Source organism: Callorhinchus milii, unplaced genomic scaffold, assembly GCF_018977255.1.
Source record: "Callorhinchus milii isolate IMCB2004 unplaced genomic scaffold, IMCB_Cmil_1.0 Scaffold1, whole genome shotgun sequence".
Taxonomy (NCBI): domain Eukaryota; kingdom Metazoa; phylum Chordata; class Chondrichthyes; order Chimaeriformes; family Callorhinchidae; genus Callorhinchus; species Callorhinchus milii.
The window spans coordinates 138,384,910-138,412,040 of NW_024704742.1; the positions used below are offsets into that span (position 1 = coordinate 138,384,910).

General features: G+C 48.5%; 1 protein-coding gene and 1 non-coding gene across 2 annotated transcripts; one reads left to right on the forward strand and one right to left on the reverse strand.

The window, feature by feature from the left end:
* Positions 1 to 3,974: 3,974 nt before the first annotated feature.
* On the forward strand, positions 3,975 to 26,603 carry LOC103190030 (leukemia inhibitory factor receptor). The gene is given in 20 exon segments (XM_042332069.1): positions 3,975 to 4,180; positions 8,654 to 8,765; positions 9,602 to 9,750; positions 10,031 to 10,194; positions 11,034 to 11,105; positions 11,108 to 11,216; positions 11,753 to 11,878; positions 14,256 to 14,385; positions 15,652 to 15,809; positions 16,040 to 16,185; positions 17,174 to 17,339; positions 17,997 to 18,073; positions 18,658 to 18,865; positions 20,016 to 20,192; positions 21,422 to 21,523; positions 21,963 to 22,130; positions 22,419 to 22,559; positions 23,555 to 23,648; positions 24,614 to 24,689; positions 25,509 to 26,603. Coding segments are annotated over 20 exon segments (3,090 nt in total). The 5' UTR covers positions 3,975 to 4,113; the 3' UTR covers positions 26,157 to 26,603.
* On the reverse strand, positions 5,072 to 5,144 carry trnav-cac. The gene has a single exon. It is a non-coding gene; the product is annotated as a tRNA-Val (tRNA).
* Positions 26,604 to 27,131: the final 528 nt, after the last annotated feature.

Consider the following 27,131-nt stretch of genomic DNA (forward strand, 5'->3'; position numbering starts at 1 on the left):
GTTGGAGGATTATGTGCCATCCTTCAGATAAGACGTTAAACTGAGGTCCCATCTGTGCCTGTTGAGGTCAAAAGTAACAAAAGGTCTTTCCTTCAACAACAACAAGATTACATTTATATAGCGCCTTTCACGTCAGGAGGACGTCCCAAGTGTACAGCATTTCAGACCCAAGCTGGGGTCAGGGGGGGAGAAGGGAGGGGAAGGGGGGTGACCGATGACATGCTCGAAGAGGAGGGTTTTGAGGCGGGACTTGAAGGAGGCTAAGGAGTGGGTGAGGCAGAGTGACTGGGGGATGGAACTCCAGAGGTTGGGGGCAGAGTGGTTGAAGGCCCTCCCGCCAATGGTGGGGCGGGTGGGTCGGGGAACATGGAGCAGGTCGCAGCCGACTGAGTGGAGGGAGCGGGCGGGTTGGTAGGGGGTTTGGAGGTTGCAGAGGTAGGCTGGGGCGAGGCCGTGGAGGGCTTTATTGGTGAGGATCAGGATCTTGAACTGGATCCTCTGAAGGGTAGAGAGCCAATGGAGTCGGGCGAGAGTGGGGGAGATGGGGTCACGGAGTTTGGTGCGGGAGAGGACACGGGCTGCAGAGTTCTGGATTATCTGCAGTCTGTGGAGGGAGGAGTTAGGAAGGCCGACACGCAGGGAGTTTGCATAGTTGAGCCTCGAGGTGATGACGGCATAAACAAGAGTTTCAGCGCCTGAGGGGTGAGATAGTGGCGGAGTCGGGCGATGTTACGGAGGTGAGGGAAGGCACCTATTCGAAATGAGTTTCTTCTGGGATCCTAGCCAACAATCCTTCAGATAAAATAGGTCTCCCACTTCATTTCTGTAGTTGGACGTTGCTTTGCAAAAATTGACGGCCGTATTCACCACCTAGTCCTGTAGTTCAGTGGTTAGAGCACATGCCTCGCAAGCGAGAGGACTGGGTTCAATACCCAGGCAGGGCGAAACGTTACCAAGTTTCCTTACTCCACACACCTCTGTTTACCTAGCAGTAAGTAGGAATCCTGTTGTTAATAAAAATAATGTTTTTTATTACGACATACTACGACTGTTTGTGGGACGCTGCTGTGCCCAATTGGCTGCCGCATTTCACCAACAAAATATACAGTCAATTCACTTTATAGTATATTCTGTGAAGCGCTTTGAGAAGTTTTGAAGACATGATAAGGCAATATATCAAATGCAAGGATTGTTATATTATTATTATCCCTGTGTTATCCAGTGTCCCCTAAAGGGCTAGGAAAGATTTCAGCCAAGTGTGATTCTCTCTGTCAGCGCAGTAAAGCAGAGACGGGGACCGCAAATAGTTTTAGCTTTTAATCGACAGATACTTTGGTTTTAAAACACTCTCCTCCTTCTAATCGCTGTTCTGATGATTTGATCTCACATTTAATGCAGAACTGAGCTAAGCCTGATCATTAGGTAGGTGTGGCCTTCAGCACCCAGACCTCTCCTTCAGTTTCCTTAAACAACCATGTTGATCCTCAAAGTAATTTAAGAAATGAAAAATGTGGCCAGGCTGGTCTTGGGAATAAAGGCAGATTTATTCGCAGATTATTGTTTTTGTAAGAGAAAGCTCCAGGGCAAGCTTCCAAAACAACTGGCACTTCCTACCACCTTTCACATAGGGGGGGAACATCTCAAAGCGCTTTACAGACACAGTGGACGCCTATCAGAGCGGAGGTCTTATTAAAGAATTCAGGAGCCTATAAGCTTTATCGTGGAGTTCCTGTAGAATTTTGATTAGAGCGAACGAGAGAATCCGGTTTCGATTCCCAGGCAGGATGAACCCGTAGGCAAGTTTCCTTACTCCGCACACCTCTGTTTACCAGCAGTAAACAGGGGTAATAATTTTTCACTTTTTTTAAAAATAATACTAATTTAGTCATTGAATCCACAACTGTTTGTGGGACACCTCTGTGCACAATTGGCTGCCACATTTCACCAACAAAATATACAGTCAACTCACTTTACAGTATACTCTGTGAAGTGCTTTGAGATGTCTTGAAGACGTGATAAGCCGCTATATCAAATGTAAGGATTATTATATATTATACAATTACTATAGAAGTACTATGTAAATGCAAATTGTGAAATGTACAGAAAACCAATTTCAAAATTAAGGCTGTATTAAAGAATTTGCCAAATTGTGTTTGTGTTTAAGGGGATTTTTATTCTTAGGAGATTTTAAACCGAGACCTCATGCGTGTCTTTTCAGGTGTATGTTAAAGATCCCACAACACTATTGGAAAAGAGAAGGATATTTCTCCCTTAGCTGGCAATCCTCCACATGAAATGATCACTAACTTCATAGCTGTCTGCAAATTTGCTGACACGCTTGCTTACAAATACACAAGCGACTGCACTTGACAGTAATAGCCTATGAAATGCTTTGAGACAGTTTAACATTGCGGACAGTGTAATTACACATGCAGTCAAGCAACAACAGCAACAACTTCGATTAATATAGCGCCCTCCACGCCGGACGGCGTCTCGGAGCTTCATGTCTGGTTGTTCAGTGTTATTTCACAGTCCATTGAGAACCTTGATCTACAGATTAATCTGTCATCAGATTATGTCATTTATGGAGTCCTGTAGCTCAGTGGTTAGAGCACTCGCTTTGCAAGTGAGAGACCTGAGTTCAATGCCAGGCAGAGGGCGAAACCTTGGGCAAGTTTCCTTACTCCACACGTCTAATAATAATCCCTCCAAAAACAATAATAAATTGGTCATTTTCAATCTACGACTGTTTGTGGGACATTGCTGTGCGCAATTGGCTGCCGCGTTCGCCCACAAATATACAGTCAATTCACTTTACAGTGTGTTCTGTGAAGCGCTTTAGGACGTCCTCTCGACGTGAAAAGCGCTATATCAAATGCAAGGATTATTATTATTATTATTATCAATTCTGGTTCCAATGGACCATTACTTCTCATGTGTCTGCATAACAACTTTTTCTTTCTATCAGTACTGGATCCTATTTTTAGATCCTTATTTGTCTAATTTATGGAGTCAGACACATGTTTGAAAGGAAGGCCTGTCTTAGGACCGAGCCTTCGGTCACCTTCCTACCCCAAATAATAATAACCCTTGCATTTGATATAGCGCCTTATCACATCTTCGAGACTTTTCACAGAATATACAGAAAATACTGTGAATTGACTGTATATTTTGTGACCGAAATGCGGCAGACAATTGTGCACAGCAGTGTCCCACAAACAGTCGTGGATTGAGTGAACAAATTATTATTTTTTTCAAGGGATTATTACCCCGGGAAAAGCGATGCACCTTTTTACTAACAATCGAGTTCTGACTTGCTGCTGGTAAACAGAGGCGTGTGGCGTAAGGGAATGCCTAACGTCTTGCCCTGCCTGGAAAATGAACCCAGGTGCTGTCACTGGTGAGGCGAGTGCTCTAACCACTACGCTGCAGGACTCCTACCCTCCACCGCTCCTGATCCCAACCCCGGCTCGGGTCCAAATTGTTGACTGTCCAGAGCCTTGGGACGTCCCCCCACCGAGAAAGGTGCTGTGTAATGTGTTGTTATTATGTGCTCAGTTTCTTAAGCATTCATGATTTGTAAGCTTGCATGTGTGCGCGTGTGCACTTGTTGCACAAGTGTATATCTTTAGGAGGGGCTAATTTTGTGGTCCAGTTGGTTTAAATCCCCATGTTGAGGGCTTTGAGCCCACAGTCCAAGCTGATACTCCAGGGAAGCGCTGTGTTGCTGGAGGTACCAACCTTCTCATGAGGGGTTAAACCAGTCCAGTTCTGATGAAGGGTCGTGGACCCGAAACGTTGACTCACTTTCCTTTCTAAGCAACCTGTCCTCATAATTTAACCCTTTTATCCGTGGCATTATTCTGGTGAACTCACCCCATTGTGAGCAAAATGGCTTGTCTACACCATATAGTTGCTGCATTTGAACATTTATGTAAAAAAAATTAATAGTGGAAAAAATCTTTTTGTTTCAGTGAATTCCATGGTGAAGGATTCTGTCGTTTATTTCCTCTGGAACCGATCGACAGCAACAACAACAAGTTGCATTTATATAGCGCCTTTCAAGTCAGAAAGATGTCCCAAAGCACTGGAACAACGACCGAGGGTGGAACAATGAAGTTGTTTGTGTTTTTAGTACTTTTTTTATTTGAGTCACATTTGGCAAGTGGACAGAATGGAGGTAAGTATAATAATAATAATCTTTGCATTTGACATCTCAAAGCACTTCACAGAATACACTGTAAAGTGAATTGACTATGTATTTTGTGGGTGAAACACGACACCCAGTTGTGAATGGCAGTGTCCCACAAACAGTCGTGGATTGAATGACTAAATTATTAGTTCATGAATTATCCAAAATTACACCCCATCTTAAAATTTAATACCTTGATCTTAAGCCACAGAATACTAAATAATAATCCTTTTTTTGATATAGAGCCTATAATGCCAAAACATTTCCAAATGAGTCACAGGTCATTGCTCTAAGGCATAGTGATATTTTGTTTATAGGAAGGTCAGCCAATTTATGCACAGAAACTTCCCCCAATCATGATGTGGATGATTGATTTATCTGGAGGATCGTTGGGCATGATACCAGGAGAAACATGTCTTTTCCAATTGTGTTGCCAGATCTGTAAAGTTGCCCTGAACAGCTCACTTCACTCCTCCCAACACAGCATCCCTTCCCTCATTACCGCATTGGAGGGTCAGGCCTGGCTGGGTTGTGAGCTCAAGTCCTCACATGGGCCTTCACAATCTTCATAATAATAACAGTAATAATCCTTGCATTTGATATAGCCCCTTATCATGTCTTTGAGACGTCTTAAAGGGCTTTACAGAATATAGTGTAAAGTAAATTGGCTGTGTATTCTGTGGGCCAAACGCAGCAGTCAATTGCCCACAGCAGTGTCCCACAAACAGTCGTGGATTGAGTGACCAAATTTTTTTAAAATTATAATTTTTGAAAAGATTAGTATCCCTGGAATGGTGATCTACTAATCAACTAACAACTGGGTTCCTACTCACTGCTGGTAAACAGAGGCATGTGGAATAAGGAAACTTGCCCAGTGTTTTGCCCTACTGGGAATCGAACCCAGATCCTCTCGCTTGTGAGGCGAGCGCTCTAACCACTGAGCTACAGGACTCCACTGCATTGAGGACAGATGCCTAGGAATTTGCAGTTGGTGGAATAGTTGGTTTGTCAACAAACACACATTTCTGACAGTAAAATACAGACTATTGTTTCCATGTGTTAAGTGTGGAGAAAGCAAAATAAACTGTTTTCATAACCAATCAGTCCACCCAAGTCAGTTTGAAGCCTGCTAAGCCAGGCTATAAGGCTATAATACGTACGGGATAGATTGTCTTTGTATCTTTGCAGCCTGTGTCCTCTCCCACACAGGCTCTGTAGCCTGACATCACACACATCCTCACTCAGATCCATTGGCTCCCCAACCCACAGCGGATCAAGTTCAAGATCCTCTTTCGCACCTTATAAATCCCTTCAATGTCTCACCCCACAGTATATAGTCTGGGATGTGACATGTGCAACCTCCTTCAACCCTACCAACCTGGCCACTCCCTTCGCTCAGCGAACACCAACCTGCTGCACCAGGATCTGGCCTGCTTCACGTCCCCTGCCTCACTCGCCCCACTATCAATGGGCAGGCCTTCCGCCACTCTGCACCTATCCTCTGGAACTCCATCCCACAGTCCCTCCGTCTCGCCTCCTCCCTCGCCACCTTCAAGACCCACCTCGAGACCCTCCTCTTCGACCGTGCTTTCGATCTATCTGCGCCACCCCTAGCCCCCTCCCCTTCCCCATCCCGACCCTCAGCTCGGTTCCGTAACTCTGTCTGTCCAGGGCCTTGGGACGTCCTTCCAACGTGAAAGGTGCTATACACATGTAATTTTGTTGTTGTTGTTGCTGCATGCCTTCTACCCTCCCTGCCCACATTGGCTGGGAGTCATTCTGCCTCCACTCTCTGGAATTGCATCCCAAAGACCCTCCAACTCGCTCCCTCGTCTCTTTCAAGACACACCTCAAAACCTACATCTTTGACCGTGCTTTCGGTCACCGTGTTGCATTTGGAACAGGAAAAGAGCTGGGACATGTAACAGCCAATCTGACACCTGAGGCAGGACGCTGTGACTTTCCAAATTGTTTCTACCCAAGCAGCTTGTATTTCAAGCTGGGATGTCTTTCTGGCGGGATGGATGTGTCATTTGTTGTGGTTGTTGTTGTACTGGCCTGAACTTATTAATTGCACCAGAGATAGAACCACATTGCTTTCTGTCCACCTTGGCTTTTCAAGTCACTAACCAGTAGATCACTAGCTCACTGTCCAGCGCTTTGGGACGTCCTCCCGACTTGAAAGGCGCTCTATAAATGGAATCTTGTTGTTGTTGTTGTAGAGCGATTGGCCCATTGGGAGGACATCTCAAAGTGCTTAAATATCAATGAGATATGTAGGGGGAGAAATAATTAATAATAATAATCCCTGTATTTGATACAGCGCTTTATCATGTCGCCAAGACGTCCCCAAGGGCTTCACAGGATATATACTATAAGTGGATTCACTTTGTATTTTGTGGGCAAAACTCGGCAGCTATGTTACAAACAGCCATGGAGTGAGCGAACAATTTTATTTGGAGAGAGAAACTCCTTCTCTTTTTAAATCTTGCCGCGGGATCTTTAACATCCACCTGAACAGGTGGACGGGATCTCGGTTTAACGTCTTGTCCAAAGGACGGCAAACCCACAATTCAATTCCCCCCCACCCCACCCAGCACTGCATTGGAGCATCAGCATAGACTGTAATTCAAGTCCAGACGTGGGGCTTGAGCCAACAACCTTCTGACTCAGAGGCGATAGAGAGAGCGTTACCACTGAGCCAGACTGATGCAGCTTCAAGTTATTGAATAGAAGAGGCTTTGAGTTTATTGCAAGTATAAACAGGACTTTGGCTCCTATCACAAATCATAGTTGATTTATTTTAGGTGATTTACTTGGCACCAGAATAGCACAATAGAGTGGTGTGGTGGTTTCCATAGTGCAATGTGTAAGCCAGGTCATTGCTGAGTATTCCAGGGCTCTGCTGGTGATGGACCAGCCAGCCTGGTTCATCGGCAGGACCTGGAGAGGTAGACTCAGCTCTTGTCAATACTGTGAGTCAAAGCCCTAACGGGGAGGGTGGTCCTAGCTGGACAAGCAACGGGAAGCCAGGCAGTGCTCTCAATGGCCAAGCTGTGTGGGTTTAGCTGGTTAGACTCCAGCAGTTATCCCAACACGCACTCTGGGCACTCTGGGCTCCCCCAAGCCTTAGCTTTCACCAACCTGCGCCTAGTACTCTCCAGACTTAGATAAGCAGGATGTGTCTCTCCAGAGAGAAAGTGCGCATTCCATTCCAGACACAGAGAAATTTCATGCGTAGGTGGGAAACATATGTAGAATTCTCATGTTTGGCATTGGATACTTGTCACCATGATGAAGGGTTCCTATATACCCACACCTGGAATGTAATAATAATCCTTGCATTTGATATAGCGCTTTTCATGTCTTCGAGACGTCCCAAAGCGCTTCACAGAATATACTGTAAAGTGAATTGACTGTATATTTGTGGGCGAACGCAGCAGCCAATTGTGCACAGCAGCGTCCCACAAACAGTCATGAATTGAAAATGACCAATTTATTATTGTTTTGTTGTTTTGGAGGGATTATTATTAGGCTCTGTGTGGAATAAGTGGGACACTGTTGTGCGCAATTGGCTCCCACATTCCGTCCACAAAATGTGCAATTTTACAGCATCCAATTCACTTTACAGGATAATCTGTGAAGCACTTTGAGACGTCTCAACGACGATGTAATGCGCTGTATCAAATGCAAGGATTCAGTCAATTCACCTTACAATATATATGCCAAGAGAAAGCAAGTTACGTCAAGACAAGTAACCATTTCTGGAGGCTGATGCTTTATGTATTTAGCGCCGTCTACTGTCAGATTGATATAATGCATAAGAAGGGCACACAGACAGAGGCTCGTAATGCCACCTTGTGCAGAATAGTGGAAAATTCTTAGTCAGGAACTGGGAGCTGCTGTGAAATTTCAGGCCTTGGGCATCAAACATCCCTTAACAACAGCAGCAGCAAAATTACATTTATATAATCCTGTAATCCTGTAATTTAGTGGTTAGAGCACTCGCGAGCGAGGGGACCTGGGTTCGATACGTTGGGCAAGTTTCCTTACTCCACACACCTCTGGTTATCTAGCAGCAGTAAGTAGGAACCCGGTTGTTAGTCGATTGGCAGATCACTTTCTGGGGGTAATAATCCCTTCAAAAAAATAATAAATTGGTCACTCAATTTATGACTGTTTGTGGTACACTGCTGTATGCAATTGGCTGCCGCGTTTCACCCACAAAATACACAAAGTCAATTCACTTTACGGTGTATCCTGTGAAACGCTTTGAGACATCTCAACGACATGACTAACAATCAGATTCCTACTTACTGCTAAGTATCCAGAGGAGTGTGGAGTAAGGAAACTTGCCCAACATTTCGACCTGCCTGGGAATCAAACCCAGGTCCTTTCTCTTGCGATACACATTACAATGCATTACTGTTGTATTATTGTACTAACTGTGTGTTTCTGTAGATCCTCCAGAAGCACCTACTGATCTACGTTGCCTATCCCAGAGCCTCGCCACTATCGTCTGTTCATGGAACCCAAACACAAGCCTCGATACCACCTACACTGTCTGCCAGGAGTGAGTCTTTATTACTTTCCAATGGGGCAGTTCGGAAGCCCTCGAACAACAAACATGTGCCTCTTACCATCCGCTCACTGCTGGGAAGAACAGCCCATGACTTCTCTCAATTCATTGTGAAAGCGCCAATTCGATTTCAAGATCCTCATCTTTGCCTTCAAATCCCTTCATGTCCTGGCACCTCCCTATCTCTCCGACCTGCTTGTTCCCCAACCCACTATCCGCTTCCTCCCCTTGACTGGCTCAGGCCTCCTGCATGTCCCTTGTCCCCTCCGTTGCACCATTGTTAGCAGCGCTTTCAGCCACTAAGCCCAGAAACTTTGGAACACTCTTCCCCTATCCCTCCGCCTTGCCCTCTCCTCCCCCATCTTCAGATCACGCCTGAAGACCTTCCCTCGACCGTGCCTAAGGTCATTTCCCCTCCCCCTGGCTTGGTGTCAAGCTCTAGGACGCTGCCCTGTGTGAGGGGCGCTGTGTAAATGCAAGTTATTGTTGTCGTTTTCTTTTGGCGTGTGTGTTTCTCAGACTATAGCATTCAAGTAATTATCAAAAAAAAGATCAAAATAGCCTCTCTGCCCCCACCCTTTGAAACTTCATCCCACAGTCTCTTTGCCTCGCCTTCTTCTCCTTCAGGCATGTCTCAAGACCCTCCTCTTCGACCGCGCCTTCAGCCACCCTCCTACCCCTCCCCTCCCTCCCCTCCACACCTCCTTCGAGGTTGTCCAGCATCTTGGGACGTCCTCCCAATGTGAAAGGCTCCGTGTAAATGTAATGTGTTGTTGTTGAATGAGATATGTTTAGTGTTTACAAGCTGTATTGTGTTTTACTCTTCGTAGCAGTTCAAGAAAATGCACCTCAGTGGGAAGAAACACCTCTGTTGAATTACAGTTTTCTCTGTTCAAGACTTTGCAAATAAGAATCATTGCTAATAATTCCCTGGGCACACAGGAGTCGGATATATTTACAGTGAACGAAAGCAATATCGGTAAGTATTCTTAGTCTCTAAGAAACCAGTCGAAGTCTGAAGGGATGTGTGGAAAGTGGGATCCTGTAGTGTAGTGGTTAGCGTGCTCATCTCGCAAGAGGGAGGACCAGCGTTCAATTCCCAGGGCAGGGCAAGACCTTAGGCAACTCCCTTGGCTCGGCCTCGGGCTCCGCCACTGTTAATCGCTCCGAGACGCCTTCCAGCATGAAGGGCGCTATGTAAATGCGAGTTGTTGTTGTTGTAACTTGCTTGGCTGTTTATCTTGGATCTTGTGTTTCAGTGTTTCAGCCTCACACACCGCGTATGGTCAGGGTGTTCAGAGAGGAATCAGACCTGGAGCTGCTGGTGGAGTGGAGCGATGGTGCTGATATGTACAGCTTTGATTTAAATCTCCTGTTCCAGATCCAGGTCATCCAAACACAGAGCCTGAAGGAGGTCGGGACAGTAAGTCACATTACACCTCAAGAAAATTTAAGCACGACTTTCATCGTCCATGTTTATTAGCAAATATTATTGTAGTCCTGTAGCTCAGTGGTTAGAGCACGTGCCTCGCAAGCGAGAGGACCCGGGTTCGATTCCGGGGCAGCGTGAAATGTTCGGCAAGTTTCCTTACTCCACACAACTCTGTTTACCAGCAGTGAGTAGGAAGCCAATTGATTTGTGGGGGTAATAATCCCTCCAAAAATATAAAAATAAAAAAAACATGTGGCCACTTAACTCACAATCTGCTTAATCTTATGAAATGGTGAATCACTTCATGGGCCAAATGGTCTCCTCCGTTCTATTCCGATATTACGATTGTGTTTCCGTGGGATAAAACGCAGTATGTAGTTTGGGACACGGCATGTCAAACAACTGCAGGATGGTGGAAGGCGAACTGCATGAACCTTGGTCTTCTTTTGCCAATAAAATTCTTAAGTTCTGCCCCAAAAGGCTGTGGATTATGGCTGGATCCATTCACATTGTCCAGAATGAGGTGGAGAGATGTTTGTTAGGTCAGGGATCCAGGGATATGGGCAAGGGCGGGTAATTGGAGATGAGGTACAGATCAGCCATGGTCTTATCAAATGGTGGAACAGGCTCGAAGGGCTGAATGGCCTCCTCCTGTTCTTATATATATATGCATCCAGTTCCTGTTTGGATTTTAGGGACTTCTGATAAAAAAAAGTCTGAGAGCATTTGTCAATAGCCTCTAGTGTACAGAGGCTGCTGCCTTGAGAATTGAATCACCAGTTCCTGGGTTTGTTACTGCAGTTTCCAACAGCTTTGGTTGGTTCTTGCAGGGGAATCGCAGTGTGACTCTGAACCCTGGACATAACCGAATACTGCAGTGGAGCTGGCTGACAGAGATGCGTTACAATGCACGTCTCACTCTGTGAGAGTCCGCTGTATCAGCAATGAACCTCAGTACCTGTTTGCTGGGATCAAAGCTTGGAGTGACTGGAGCCCGTGGTCAACATTGGATGGTAAACTGCTCATTCACCTTCATCTCCATCTCTATCCTGCGGACTGGGGGGTGGGAGGGGTGGAAATGGGCTGTGGAATCTTGTAGTCAGTGGTTAGAGCACTTGCTCGCAAGTAAGAGGACCTTGGTTCGATTCCGGGCAGGGCAAAACGTTAGGCAAGTTTCCTTACTTCGCAAGCCTCTGTTTACCTAACAGTAAATAGGAACCCTGTGTTAGTCGATTGGCAGATCGCTTTCCGGGAGTAATAGTCCCTTCAAAAAAAAAAGAATAATTTGGTCACTCAATCCACGACTGTCTGTGGGACGCTGCTGTGCACAATTGGCTGCCGGCGTTTCGCCCCACAATATATACAGTCAATTCAGGTTACAGTATACCCTGTGAAGCGCTTTGAGACGTCTCAAAGACATGATAAGGCGCAATATCAAATGCAAGGATTATTATTATTAATCGTGAGTCCATAGAAATAGAGAGGGGTGGGGGGGGAAGGGGGAGGGGAGATTATAGAGTTGACACCGTTGTTGTTATTCTTTCTGCAGGAGAGGATGTGTCCAATCAAACCAGTAACCATATCTACCCTAAAGACGCGATCGTCCTGGAAGCAGGAACCAATATGACATTTTGCTGCATCGCTGGTGTGGGAAGTTTTGTTAAAAGACTCACTTATCAAACTATCTGATACCACTGATTAAACTGAGCAACAGGAGCACTGCCATCGAAGTGAAGAATCTGACATTCCTCTTAGAAGCCGGAGGCAATGTGTTTTGTGAGCTATCTTCAGATATCACGGGAGCAGTTATATTTGTTGAAGTACGTATGTCAGTGAGGGGCCTGAACTTATAGAAACTCTCAGAAAGCCACTCAGGGCTTGAGTAGAATCATAGAGTCTTATAACACAGAAAAAGGCTGTTTGGCCCATTGTGGCTGTGTTGGCTCTTTGAAAGAGCTACCATCTAGTCCCACTCCCCCGCTCTTACCCCATCTAGTCCCATTCCCCCACTCTTACCCCATCTAGTCCCACTCCCCCGCTCTTACCCCATCTAGTCCCACTCCCCCGCTCTTACCCCATCTAGTCTCACTCCCCCGCGTCTTACCCCATCTAGTCCCACTCCCCCGTCTTACCCCATCTAGTCCCACTCCCCCGCTCTTACCCCATCTAGTCCCCACTCCCCCGCTCTTACCCAAGTGGTCCCACTCCCCCGCTCTTACCCCATCTAGTCCCACTCCCCCCGCTCTTACCCCATCTAGTCCCACTCCCCCGCTCTTACCCCATCTAGTCCCACTCCCCTGCTCTTACCCCAACTAGTCCTACTCCCCCGCTCTTACCCCACAGCCCTGCACATGAGATGGCAGAAGGTAGTTTCCTCCAATGTTCTGGCCAATAATCCCTCAGATACATTGGTCACTTTGGGGCTGATGGTGGGAAATTGCTCTGTGCAAAATCTCGCAACATGAAAGACGCAATACTAATGTGATTTGTTGTTGTCGTTAAGTGTAGTGACTGTAATTTGTAGGTAATTTGGGTGGAGAGCTCCAGTGTAAAAAGAGCAGGGAATGGAGCTAACTCCAGATAGAGAGCCTGCGATGACTGTCAAACCCCAGTGATTGTAGGGGAAGAAGACCTGACAAGCCTCTCATTGCAATTGCTCACACACACAGCTCTGTCCCCTTTGTGGACTATTTCCCCTTTTCTAAACCACACGTACCAGGCCCGTCTCAAACTTGCCAACTTACTTTCATCTCCAAAGTCCTGGAATGTATTGTTGCCAACCAACTTTGCTCACACTTTGCTCCAGTGCCTACTCGAGCCCTTCCTGTCTGGTGTCCACCCTGTCCACTGTACGGAGACAGTGATTTTGTCAAAATCACACCCACAACCACACTAACACAGCTGAAACCCTTATCCATGCAGTTGTCACCTCACTCCCCGATTTTTCCCCTCCTTCCTCACCAATCTCTCCAGCTCCACCATTTAATGCAAAATTCCGACATCCAGCAAACTACAGCAAACTCCATCCCCCCATCATCCCAATCCTTGTCAGGCTCCACTGGCTCCCTATTGCAGAATGGATCGATTTGATCCTCACACTTGCATATAAATCACTAGATGCCCTGCCACCTCCCTAACTCTCTGGTCTGCTTACTCACCAACCCACTACCCGCCCCCCTCTGCCTTAATCCCTCTGCATGGTCCGACTACAGATCGCCTCTGAAGACCTTCCTCTTTGGCCGTGCTTATGGGCAGCTCACCTCTCTCCCAAGCTCAATGTCAGGCTCTTCCACTGTTAAGCCCTCCAACACACTACCCCTCATGAAGGTAGCTATATAAAACCAAGTTGTTTGTTCCAGGGTCAGTAAAGTTCCCCTCCTCGTTTTATCAAATTGTCCGCTCCCTCCACTCAACAGGCTCCAGCCTGCTCCATGTCCCCCTCCTGGCTCGCCCCACCATCGGCGGTCAGGCTTTCAATCTCTCTGCCCCCACCCTCTGGAACTCCATCCCCCATTCCCTATGCCTCGCTCCCTCCCTCGCCTCCTTCAAGACCCTCCTCTTCGACCGTGCCTTTGGCCACCCTCCTACCCTCTCTGCCTTCCACCCTCCTGATCTCCTCAACCCCCAGCTCAGGTCCTAATCCCTGACTGTTCAGCACCTTGGGACATCCTCCCGACATGATACGCGCTTTAAAAATATAATTCTGTATTGTACTGTGTCTGAGTTTGTGTCTAGAGGGAGAGGGACAAGAGTAGAGACAAACTGGTTGTTGGCTGGTTAAAGACACACTTTAATCTTAAAGCAAAATACTGCAGTTTGGAAATCTGAACTAAAAACAGAAATCGCTGGGAACACTCAGCAGGTCAGGCAGCATCTATGGAAAGTTCTGACAAAAGGTCAACAACCTGAAAACGTTACCTCACTTTCCTCTCTCCATAGATGCTGCCTGACCTGCTGAGTATTCTCAGCAACTTCTATTTTTATTACACTTTAACGTTAACTGGCCGAAGGGAAAAAGCACAGTCATTGATGGCAAATATTCTCTTCCACAGGTCACCCCGACGTCCCACAGAATCTGACCTGTGAAACACGGGACTTGAAGACTCTGAATTGTACCTGGGACCCGGGAAGATTTACGGGACTGACTGCAGAACGCAATACAATCTACACTCTCAGTCACGGGTATGATTCTCTCTCAGCATCTTCTTCAGCTTTCCATTTTCTCCTCTCCCCTCTCGTCCCTGAGGTTTGAGCTAACTTTCTTCAGTTGAACGTCAACAAGACCGAGGCTCCTGATTGTCTCCGGTCAGCGCCTTCTCACCTCAGGCGCTGACAGCATCACTATCCATGGGGCTCACTCCCCCTCACTGAGCCAGTCCAGGAACCTTGGGGTCTTGTTTGATCCTCAACTATCCTTTCTACCCCACATCTGCACCATGACCCGCTCTGCCTTCCCCACCTCCGCAACATCCCCCGGCTCCCCCACTGTCTCACACCGCAGCCCCAGAGACCCTCACACACGCCTTCATTACATCTAGGCTCCACTATGAAAACTCCTCCCTCCACAGGCTGCAAATCATCCAGAACTAACTCTGCAGCCCGTGTCCTCACCCCCACCAGCTCCGTGATCCCATCACACTCATCCTCAACCCCACCAGGCTCCGTGACCCCATCACCCCCATCCTCGCCCGACTCCACTGGCTTCCCATCACACAGAGGATACAGTTCAAGATCCTGGTCCTCACCTTCAAAGCCCTCCATGGTCTTGCTCCTCCCTACCTCCAACTTCCTAAACCCCTACCATCCTGCTCGTTCTTTCTGGACAGTTTCACTTCCCCCGCCTCGCCCACCCCACCATTGGCGGGAGGGCCTTCCGCCACTCTGCCCCCGGCCTTTGGAACGCCATCACGCAGTCCCTTCACCTTGCCCCCTCCCTCGCCACCTTCAAGACCCATCTCAAGACCCTCTTCTTCGACCGTGCTTTTGATCACCCTCCTTCCCCCCCTGCCCTCCACACTCCCCCAACCCGATCCCCAGCTCGGGTCCGAAACACTGACTGTCCAGTACCTTGGGACGTCCTCCTGACTTGAAACATGCTTTACAAATGTAACTTTATTGTTGTTTACAAAAAAAATAAATAATTTGGTCATTTAATCCACGACTGTTTGTGGGACGCTGTTCTGCGCAATTGGCTACCGCATTTCGCCCACAAAATATACGACCGATTCACTTTACAGTATATTCTACGAAGCCCTTTGAGATGTCTCAGTGACATGTTAAGGTACTATATCAAATGCAAGGATTATTATTAGTAGTTATTTAAGGACTCTTCTCTAAAATAATTTGTGGCTCTGCTTCTACTGCGGTTTGTGGCTGAGAAATGTGTCTTGTCACTACCAGCCTCCTACACAGCGCTCCCGTTTCTAACGTACGTCTCTCATTCCTCAGATCAACATCTCTCACGTGTGATAAAGCTTCGCAGACCTCAGCATATTACTGGTGTGCTTATACACTCTCCAATACAAGTCAATATAATATCTCACTGACTGCTGAAAACCCACTGGGGAAAACACAAGCCAGCATCTCAGTCAATGTCACCCGAGTAGGTGAGTGCAAAAAGACGGGTTGAAATAAAACCTATAACAATTATTAAAAGGGAATTAGAAAATATTTTAAACTTAAAGGGCAAGAGTAGTGGCCTGAAAAGATCGCTGTTTCAGAGTACCAGCACAGGCACGATGGGCTGAACGGCCTCTGTCTGTGCTGTAAACCTCTATGATTCTTGGATCAATTCAATGATTGAAATCTCTAACCTGTGTTTTTTTACTCTTCCTAGTTCACCCCTTTGCTCCTGATAATCTAAGGCAAGGACTCGTCACTGCAGACACAATCACTCTGTTGTGGTTGGACCCAGTGAATTACAAAGGCATTTGGCTGATGTGTGAGATTGTGATCAGCGAAGAGGGGGGTAAAAGCACGTTGGTAAGTTACCATCCACAGGGTAGATACTGTAACCTTTAAATAATAATAATACTTGCATTTGATATATTTAAGCACTTTTACACATTAGGACAATATTTCCAGGTATGATATAAAATGCTTGGATGAATGTTTAATACCGATATAAAATCAGCTTTTAAATTAAGACAATTCAAGACTGTTTTCCTAAATTTCGTACAACCTGACAGTTTTAAATGGGGTTCAGGAGCAGAGAGACCTGGGGGTTCACCTACACAGGTGTTTGAAGGTGGCAGAACAGGTTGATCGAGCTGTTAAAAACATATGGGATCCTTGGCTTTATAAATAGAGGCATCGAATACAAAAGCAAGAAAGTTCTGCTAAACCTTTACAAGTCACTGGTTAAGCCTCAGCTGGAATATTGTGTCCAATTCTGGGCATCGCACTGTAGGAAGGATATCAAGGCCTTGGAGAGGGTGCAGAGGAGATTTACCAGAATGGTTCCAGGGATGACGGACTTCAGTTATATGGAGAGACTTGAGAAGCTGAGATTGTTCTCCTTAGAGCAGAGAAGGTTAAGGAGAGATTCAATACAGGTGTTCAAAATTATGAAGGGTTTTGAATAGGGAGAAACTGTTTCCACTGGCGGTAACCAGAGGACACAGATTTAAGATTATTGGCAAAAGAACCAGGGGAGGGACTAGTTGGGGTAAGAGCGGGGGAGTGGGACTAGATGGGAAAAGAGCGGGGGAGTGGGACTAGTTGGGGTAAGAGCGGGGGAGTGGGACTAGATGGGAAAAGAGCGGGGGAGTGGGACTAGTTGGCAACTCTTCCAAAGAGCCGGCACAGGCTCGATGGGCTAAATGGCCTCCTTCTATGTTGTAAAATTCTGTGATTCTATGACCTTAAATTTTCAAGCCTGAGAGCCTGAGAAACATTGGGGCCTTTGTGCCCTAACTGTTGGCTAACATAGCACTGTCAGTTATCAGTTTGTAATAACGTTACGTTTCAGCTCAACTACTCGGTACGTGGAGAATCGCCGTATAAAAGCCACGTGGTACAGATAGACCGATTGCGAGCCAACACATTGTACACCATCAGAGCCCGCTACACGTCTCAGCACTTCTGGAAGTGGAGTGAATGGAGTAACACAGTGACTGTGCGAACCCAGCAAGCTGGTGAGTGACGAGCGGTCGCTAAACATGTCAGCATTCTCCCACAGAGGGTCCGCAGGACGAGGGTGAGAGAGGCTTGAGAAAGGTGAGAGGACGCTGGGATTATGGGGTCCTGTAGCTCAGTGGTTAGAGCCCTCGCCTCGCAAGCGAGAGGACCCGGGTTTGATTCCCGGGCAGGAGGCGAAACATTGGGCAAGTTTCCTTACTCCACACGCCTCTGTTTACCAGCAGTGAGTAGGATCCTGGTCGTTAGTCAATTAGTGGATCGCTTTCTGTGGGGTAATAATCCCTTCAAAATAAAATTGTTCACTCAATCCACGACTGTTTGTGGGCCGCTGCTGTGTGTAATTGGCTTCCACGTTTCGCCCACAAAATATACGGTTAATCCACTTTACAGTATATTCTGTGAAGCGTTGTCTCAACGACGTGATGAGACGCTGTATCAAATGCGAGGATTATTATTATTATTAGATTGACGCTTGTCAAAGAGGAAGAAGAAGGGGAGGGAGAAGGATGAGCTTAGGTCAAAAACTAACAGCTTCTCTGCTCCAGCCAAAAAAGCCCTGACTTCTGCCGTCTCTCTTCTCATTGTGACTGAATCTTTGCGTGAGATTCTACCCGAAGGACATTGTGTAAACCGTGTTGTTGTTTCAATCCTAGCTCCATCAGTGGGTGTGGACGTCTGGAGAGACATTAGTGTGAATGGTTCCAGACGGATGGTCACGCTTTTCTGGAAGGTAAGGATTATACTACAGGGTGTCCACAAAGTTCCTGTTGTCCTTTGTTTTGTTTTTGCCTAACAGTGCACTGAGCAACAACTGAAATATAATAATAATAATCCTTGCATTTGATATAGCGCCTTATCACATTAAGACTTCTTAAAGGGCTTCACAGGATATACTATAAAATGTAGTGACTGTATATTTTGTGGGTGAAACGCTGCAGCCAATTGCGCACAGCAGTGTCCCACATTATTGTAGCTTCTCAATTTTTCAGCACTAGTATTTCTCGGTGGCCGTGCCTTCGGTCCCTACACTCCGAAACTCTGGAACTCTCTCCCTCAATCCCTCCGCCTTGCTCCCCTCCCTCCCTCCTCACCTCCAAATCGTGCTTAAAGACGTTCCTTTTTGATCGTGCTGACGGTCACCTCCTCCTTGCCTCTCCCCCTGGCTCAGGGTCAGACCCCCCCCCCCACCGTCGAGCACCCCAGGACGCTAGCCTGTGTGAAAGGCTCTACATAAATGCAAGTTGCTGTCGTCGTTCTCTTGAGGCTAAGGCCATGAGGAATCTGCTGCTCTAACCCTCTGTGTCCTGCTCACAGTCCCTGTCAGACGCTGAGGCTAATGGGCCAATCGAGTCCTACACAGTGACATGGAAGAAGGTGGGAGATGGTGCTGTGAGCAGTGAGGAGGCCGTGAGCACCAGCACAGAGCTGGAGCTGGACACAGCTGCCTACAGCGTCAGTGTGGTCGCCAGGAACAGTGCTGGACTCTCTCCTCGCTCCACTATCACCATCCCTCCTCACAGAGGTAAGTGGGTCACTTCGGGGCTCAGCTGCCTCCAAAGTGTCCAACGTGTAATAATAATAATCCTGGCATTTCACACAGCGGCTTTTTAAGGACGGAGAGAGAGAGAGAGATACGCACACACTCATGGAAACAGAGAGATACACACACACACACACACACACACAGGGAAACAGAGAGACACACACACTCATGGAAACAGACACACACACACACACTCATGGAAAAAGAGAGACACACACTCATGGAAACAGAGAGAGGGACACACACACACACACATTCAGGGACAGAGAGAGAGAGAGACACACACACAGGGAAACAGACACACACACACTCAGAGACAGAGAGAGAGACACATATACACAGGGAAACAGAGAGAGACACACACACACACACAATCAGAGACAGACAGAGAGAGATACACACACTCACACACACTCAGAGACAGAGAGACACACACACACTCGGACATAGAGAGAAAGACACACTCAGGGACAGAGACAGACACACACACATACTCAGAGACAGAGAGAGACACATACACACAGGGAAACAGAGAGACACACACACCCACACTCGGACATAGAGATAAAGACACACTCAGGGACAGAGAGAGAGAGACACACACACACACAATCAGAGACAGACAGAGAGAGATACACACACACACACACACAGGGGAACAGAGAGAGACACACATACACTCACACTCGGACATAGAGAGAAAGACACATTCAGGGACAGAGAGAGACACACACACACAATCAGAGACAGACAGAGATACACACACACACACACACAGGGAAACAGAGAGACACACATACACCCACACTCGGACATAGAGAGAAAGACACATTCAGGGACAGAGAGAGAGAGAGACACACATACACTCAGAGACAGAGAAAAAGAGACACACACACACAGGGAAACAGAGAGAGAGAGAGACACACACCCATACAGATACACAGGGAAATAGAGAGACACACATACACACACACTCAGGGAAACAGAGAGAGAGAGACACCCACACATGCAGTTAGAGAGATACACAGAGACAGACAGACAGAGACAGACAGACAGAGAAGCGTAGGAGAGACACAGAGAGTATGCTGTTTCCATGACCACACCTCTGCCGGTTTCTCTGCTTCTCCAGGTGATGTAGCTGTGGAGGTGGAGAGAGTGACTGGTTCGGAAGGTGGATTCAACTTAAGTTGGGAGAGCAGACACCACAGGAGCTGTGGCTACACTGTGCAGTGGTGCAGACCCCCTGACTGCCAGCCAGAGTGGCTCAAATTACCCTCCAACCTCCGGCACGCCGTCATCCGATCAGGTAAAGTGTTTGGAGCATTTTTTGGCATTTAAAAATGCGGTCACTCAATCCACGGCTATTTGTGGGGACGCTGCTGTGCACAATTGGCTGCCGAGTTTCACTCACAAAATATAGTCAATTCACTTTACAATATATCCTGTGAAGCGCTTTGAGACGTCTCGAAGACGTGATAAGGCGCTATATCAAATGCAAGGAATATTATTATTTTCTGCCCGTCTCTGGCATCTGTTACCACACGTTCGACAACAACAACCACTGTGCCCGTCACACAGGCAGCGTCCCAGAGCGCTTGACAGTGGAGGAGCACGACACAGAGCCGGGGGAGGGGGGAGGTGACCATAGGCACGGTTGAAGCGGAAGCGCGACCTGAAGATGGGGAAGGAGGCGGAGGGAGGGACAGAGGGAGAGTGTTCCAGAGTTAAAGCCAGTGACAAAGATTAGTTTGATCTCAGTAGAGCGTTTAGCTCACAGATGGTTTGGATGTAGAGGGTAATCTGCTCTATTTGATCTCATGTCTCCCAACTGGCCTCCCGCCTTCCCATCAAAGTATCGAGCTGTTTTGCAATGAACCTAGAGCCTTTCACGTCAGGAAGATGTCTCAAAGCGCTTCACAGGATATACTGTAAAATGTAGTGACTGTGTATTTCATAGTGAGCAAATGTTTGCACAGCGACAACCTGCAAACAGCCAGGAAGTTAATAATAATAAGACCAATTTTATCTGGGGAATTGTTGGCCAGGACAACGAGAGAGAAAGAGAAAGAGAGAAAGATTAACTCTCTTTTCGAATAGTATCGCAAGATCTTTAATGTCCACCTGAACAGATAACGACACCTTGCATTTATATAGCATCCCTCACATGAGTAATGTCTAGGAGCGTGGTATAGCAGTGTGGGTTGTTGCTCAGCTGGATAAAGAGAGGAGGTGACTGAAGGCACGGTCGAAGAGGAAACACTTTAAACACTTTGAGACGACCACTCAGATGTCCTTGGTTTTATGTCTCAGGGCTCCTCCCAGCTCTGTCAACCTGGACTGTGAGCTCAAACGCCCAACCCACAACCTCCTGACTCAGGTGAGAGTTTCACCACCTGAGCCAGGCTGACATAAAGGCATGATATAAATGTAAGTTGTTGTTGATGCATGTTAAGCTGCCCCCCCCCCCCCCCCAGGGCTTGTTGTAATCTGCTCTGCGCAGGACAGTTTTCATTTGATTTTCTTATTCTCCCACAGATGTCTTTAAACCTGGAGTGCGCTACAACTTCTCAGTGTATGAGTGCAGGCCGGACGGTGATTACTTACTGGAGGAACAGGTTGGCTACACAAAAGAACTAGGTGAGCATCAGGTACATGGGACTGAGGGAGACTGAGGCAGAGATTGAGACAGACAGAGAGAGACTGAGACAGACAGAGACTGAGACAGACAGAGACTTAGAGAGACTGAGACAGAGAGAGACTGAGACAGAGAGACTGAGACAGAAACAGGCAGAGAGAGAGACTGAGACAGAGAGAGAGTGAAACAGAGAGAGACTGAGACAGAAAGAGAGACTGGGGCAGAGAGAAACTGTGAGAGAATGTCTGACAGAGAGTATGTTTGAAACAGACAGGCAGACAGAAACTGTATTTGTGAGAGAGAAAGATAGAGTGACAGAGACTGAGAGAGAGAGAGTTTATGAGAGAGATTGAGACTGTGTGGGACAGATAGACAGAGTGTGTGAGCTGGAGAGAGACAGAGCTACCAGTAAAAGTCTCTTCATTGTCTGGTGGTGTTTAGCGCCCACTGATGGGCCTGAGGTGACAGTGAGGGAGACGGCGGGGGATTGGATTTGGCTGCAGTGGGAGGACATCCCCCAGGACAAGCTACGAGGGTTTATTGAGGGATTTAACATCTATTATATCAAGAGCAACGCCTCGTCCCCAGCCTGGCTCAGCCAGCCCGCAAGTACGTCTGGTCTCTGTTATCTTAGCTTAGTAACACAGCATGTGTGAGATACACACACACCCATGCGCACACACACACGTGCACACACACACACATGCACTCACGCGCACGCAAGGGGGGTGGGGGGGGAGGGTGGTCATTTCAAATAGATGGCAGGGAGGGTGGGTATCTGGAGGGAAGAAGAGGGTGATGAGGGTGTCTGGAGGTGATGTGAAGATGCTGTATGCCCCTTCAGCGTTCCCACATTTCTGACTATCCTTTCTCTTTCCTCTTCACCCGTTACCCCAGAGACGATACGAGCCTCGGAGAAGAAGATCTTTAAGATCAATGGCCTGAATCCTGGCACAACGTACAACATCGCTGTGAGCGCCTTCACTGGAGGAGGGGAGGGTCCGGTCAAACTGACCATGGTCACTACCCTGAACAGCCGTGAGTTACCCAGCACCCTTCCCCCACTCCCCCACTAGCCTTCAGTTACCCTCACACTACCCCCTCCCCCTCAGTTACCCCACTGCCCCCCCCAGCCCTCAGTTCCCCCACACATTGTCCCCCAGGTAGTCTGGTTCCTGAGCCAGTTCAGTGTGCAGTATTCCAGGGCACTGCTGATGACAGCACAGCTCAGCCTCGCTCAACGGGGAGAGTGGTCCTCGCTGGACAAGTAGCAGGAAAGCTTGTCAGACAGAGATATCAATGACCAACTGGTTTAACTGGTTGGACTCCAGCAGTTACCCCAACACACTCTCTGGGCTCCCCCCAAGCCTTGGCTCTTGCCAACCTGTGCCTAATACTCTCCGGAATTAGGTAAACAGGATGCCTCCCTCCAGGGAGAGAGAGAAAGAGAGAGAGAGAGAGAGAGCGCATTCCATCCCAACAATCTATCTCTGGGATTCCCATGTGTAGGTGGAAGGCAGGGAATTCTCAGTTTGGTTTAGAGACTCTTAAGCAACAGTGATGGGTTTGTGTGTGTGTCAGATACCCGGCTGGGCAAAAAAAAAGCTCCCGGCTTTGCTTAGTCACATGCACTCTCACCACGGGATCAGGAGGATGTGGATTCAAGCCCCCCCCCCCACCCCTTACATCAGGGTCTCTGAGCTCACAGTCCAGGCTGACGTTCCAGCACAGCGATGGGGGGGGGAACGAGAGGGAGATGCATTTTCAGAGACTCCGTCCTTTGGATGAGACATTAAACCAAGTCTGTGTGTACTCATGTGGAGTCCTATAGCTTAGTGGTTAGACACTGGGGTTTAATAATCCCTTCAAAAAGAGAAGGCAGTTTCTCTCTCCTGATGACCTGGCAGCTTGGGAATCAAACCCGTGACCTCTCACTTGCGAAGGAATCTAACCACGGAACTACAGGACTCCACTGTGTTGTGTGGTGTGGATCAGTGTCTGACTGTACTGACTGTTCTCTCCTCTCCCCTCAGCCCTCACCCTGATCCTGGGCATCACTGTACCTCTCCTCCTGGCCCTAATACTGGGACTGATGCTCAGTGTCTTCTGCTATCGCAAACAGGAATGGTAAGTTCCTCTCCACCTTCCCTTCCCCCCCCCCCCGCTCCCCCCCCACCGCCTCTCTCTGTCCCCTTCACCAGATATGTCCACAGGTCTGAAATACCTCCTAGTTTTATCCTCCAACACCATATTGTCCCACTCGTCGTCACACTCTTCTACAAATCCCTTCACGTCCTGGCACCTCCCGACCTCTCTGACCTACTTACTCCCCAACCCACAACCCGCTGCCTCCACTCGACTGGCTCCGGCCTCTCTCTTTGTGGAGTCCTGTAGCTCAGTGGTTAGAGCACTCGCTTTGCCAGTGAGAGACCTGAGTTCAATTCCAGGCAGAGGGCGAAACCTTGGGCAAGTTTCCTTACTCCACACAGAGCCTAATAATAATCCCTCCAAAACCAAAAACAATAATAAATTGGTCATTTTCAATCTACGACTGTTTGTGGGACATTGCTGTGCGCAATTGGCTGCCGCGTTCGCCCACAAATATACAGTCAATTCACTTTACAGTGTGTTCTGTGAAGCGCTTTGGGACGTCCTCCCGACATGAAAAGCGCTATATCAAATGCAAGGATTATTATTATTATTATTATTGTGCTCGTCCCCTCTGTTCCACCATTGGTGGCTGCGCTTTCAGCCACTACGCCCGGAAACTCCCTCTATCCCTCCCTCCGGCTTGTCGCCTCCTTCCCCATCTCAGATCGCGCCTGACCATCTTCCTCTTCGACCGTGCCTACCATGACCTCCCCCTCCCCCGGCTCGGTGTCGTGCTCCACCGCTGTCAGGCTCTGGGACGGTGCCCTGCGTGGGGGACGCTGTGTAAACGCAAATTGTTGTCTTGAAATGTAAGTAACGGCGAGGTGTTTGTGTGATGTAGTGTGTAGTGTGTGTGTAGAGTGACTGCCTGTGCGCAGTTCGCTTCTGTGACCCTCTGATCACTGAACAACACTTTCTGTCTTATCCCCGTCTGCTTATAGGATCAAAGAGAGCTTTTATCCTGACATTCCCGACCCCAATAACAGCAAAGTTCTGCAGGATGGAAATTTCTTTCAGGTATGGCCCATTTTGCATGTATGTGCATACGTGTGTCTGAGTGTGTGTGTGTGTGCCTGTGTGCGCACATGTGCATATCTGTGTGTATGTGCGCGTGTGCCTTTGTGTGCATCGTGTGTGTGTGCATGTGTGCCTGTGTTCGCACATGTGCGTCTGTGCGTGTGCCTGTGTGTGTGTGTGCGTGTGTATGTGTGCGCGTGTGTGTATGTTCGCATATGTGCATGTGTGTGTGCGTGTGTGTGTGAAACCTACCTATCTGCAAAATGGATTGCAATGGCAGAATTTGGAGTCCTGTGGTGTACTGGTTCGAGAGAGCGAGAGGACCCGGGTTTGATTCCCGGGCAGAGCAAAACACTGAGCAAGTTTCCTTACTCCACACACCTCTGATTACCAGCAGTGAGTAGGGACCCGGTTGTTAGTCAATTGGCAGATCACTTTCCAGGGTAATAATCCCTTCAAGAAAATAATAATAATAATTTGGTCACTTCAATCCACGACTGTTTGTGGGGACACTGCTGTGTACAATTGGCTGCCGCGTTTCACCCGCAAAATACACAGTCATTACACTTTACAGTATATTCTGTGAAGCGCTTTGAGACGTCTCGAAGATGTGATGAGGCGCTTTATCAAATGCAAGGATTATTGTTATTATTACACTACTTACTGGCTGCTTTGTTCTCCCACAAAATACAGTCATTACACTTGATAACAAGTAGCTGAAGGGCTGTGAGACACATTGACCTGATGGCTGCTGTATGGAGCGTGAGGATGATGGCATTGGGGCCCTTACTTGTCCTGTTGTTGGTTTGTTCCCTCCAGGGAGTCACCACCTGCAGTACGCTGGAGCCCAGGGACTGCATCCCCAACGAGGTGCAGGTGGTGGAGGGCAGACAGCTGGCGATGGAGGGCAGGAAGGGCAGCCTGTACGAGTCAATCCCTGACGACACATCCAACCAGGAGAGCCAGAGCCAAGGCGTGCTGTCCTACACCCCACAGCGGGTATCAACCGATACCAACCTGCCCTCCAACACCTCGGGCCGCACAAACCTAGCCTTCGACGTCTCCTCTCTGCCGCCCTCGCCTCCGTGCCCGAGCCAGGTCACCTACTCCACTATCCAGAGCTCTGGGTACCAGCGGCAGGGCAGGCCGGGGCCCGAGCAACCACAGGCGCAGACAGATATCGTTGTGAAGTCTGGTTACCAGCCCCAGATCCACTCCCACACCCCCCCAAGTGCTGCCCCTCAGGACCTCTCCTCCCCAGAGGTATCCCTGCCCACACACTGCGGGTACAAGCCCCAGATGCAGCCTGACAGCCTGGGCATCGCTGACCAGCAGCCCCCCATCACCACCCCCATCGGCAGCCCCACATCCGTCAATTCCCAAACATTCCTGCTCGCAGAGCAAGAGAGCGCTGAGCTCCCAGCCGGGAACAGGAGCTGGCCTCTCTCCTCCTTCTTCAACACATGAACAGCTCCAAGTCCTTCTTGCAGCTCCTCCCTCCCTCCCCCCACCCCCGAACTGTCACTGGAAGCCAGGGGCAGAGGCCAGGATTATACCCTGAGGGGAGCCCAGGCCAAACCTTCCTGGTCCTCTCAGCTCTCCTGTGTGTCCTCAGCGTAAAAATCCCACAACACGATCGCAACACAGAAGGACGTTTCTCCCGGTGTCTAGGCCGACAATTCCGCACATAAACCGTCCGTTCACGTCCTGGCCGGCAGCTTTGGGACCTCACTGTGTGTATTGGCTGCTGCTTCTCCCTGTCTGACAGTCAGTCTGACAGTCAGTCTGATAGTCTGATAGTCTGCACCCGACAGGGATTGTGTTCTTTGAGATGTTCCCACGTGACCCAAGTGCTGCATAAACACAAGTTCTTTCTTTTTATACCAGTTAATATATTCCTCCCCACCCCCCCCAACCACCACCCCCCCCCCCAACCACCATCCCCCCCCAACCACCATCCCCCCCCAACCACCATCCCCCCCAACCACCATCCTCCCCCACCCCCCTCAACCACCATCCTCCCCACACCCCCTCAACCACTATTCCCCCCCTCAACCACCATTCCCCCCTCAACCACCATTCCCCCCCTCAACCACCATTCCCCCCCTCAACCACCATTCCCCCCCCTCAACCACCACCCCCCCAACCACCATCCTCCCCCCACCCCCCTCAACCACCACCCCCCTCAACCACCACCTCCCCGCTTAACCACCATCCTCCCCCCACCCCCTTCAACCACCATTCCCCCCCTCAACCACCATCACCCCCTCAACCATCATCCTCCCTCCCCTCAACCACCATCTCCCGCCCTCCACCACCATCCCCTCCCCTCAACCTTGACCTCCATCAGCTCATGTCAGGCTGACAATACCCAAATTCCGTTCAGTTACAGGCATTGTCTCACTGCGGGAGGGCGGGGGAGGAGGAGAGGACGTTTGGTGT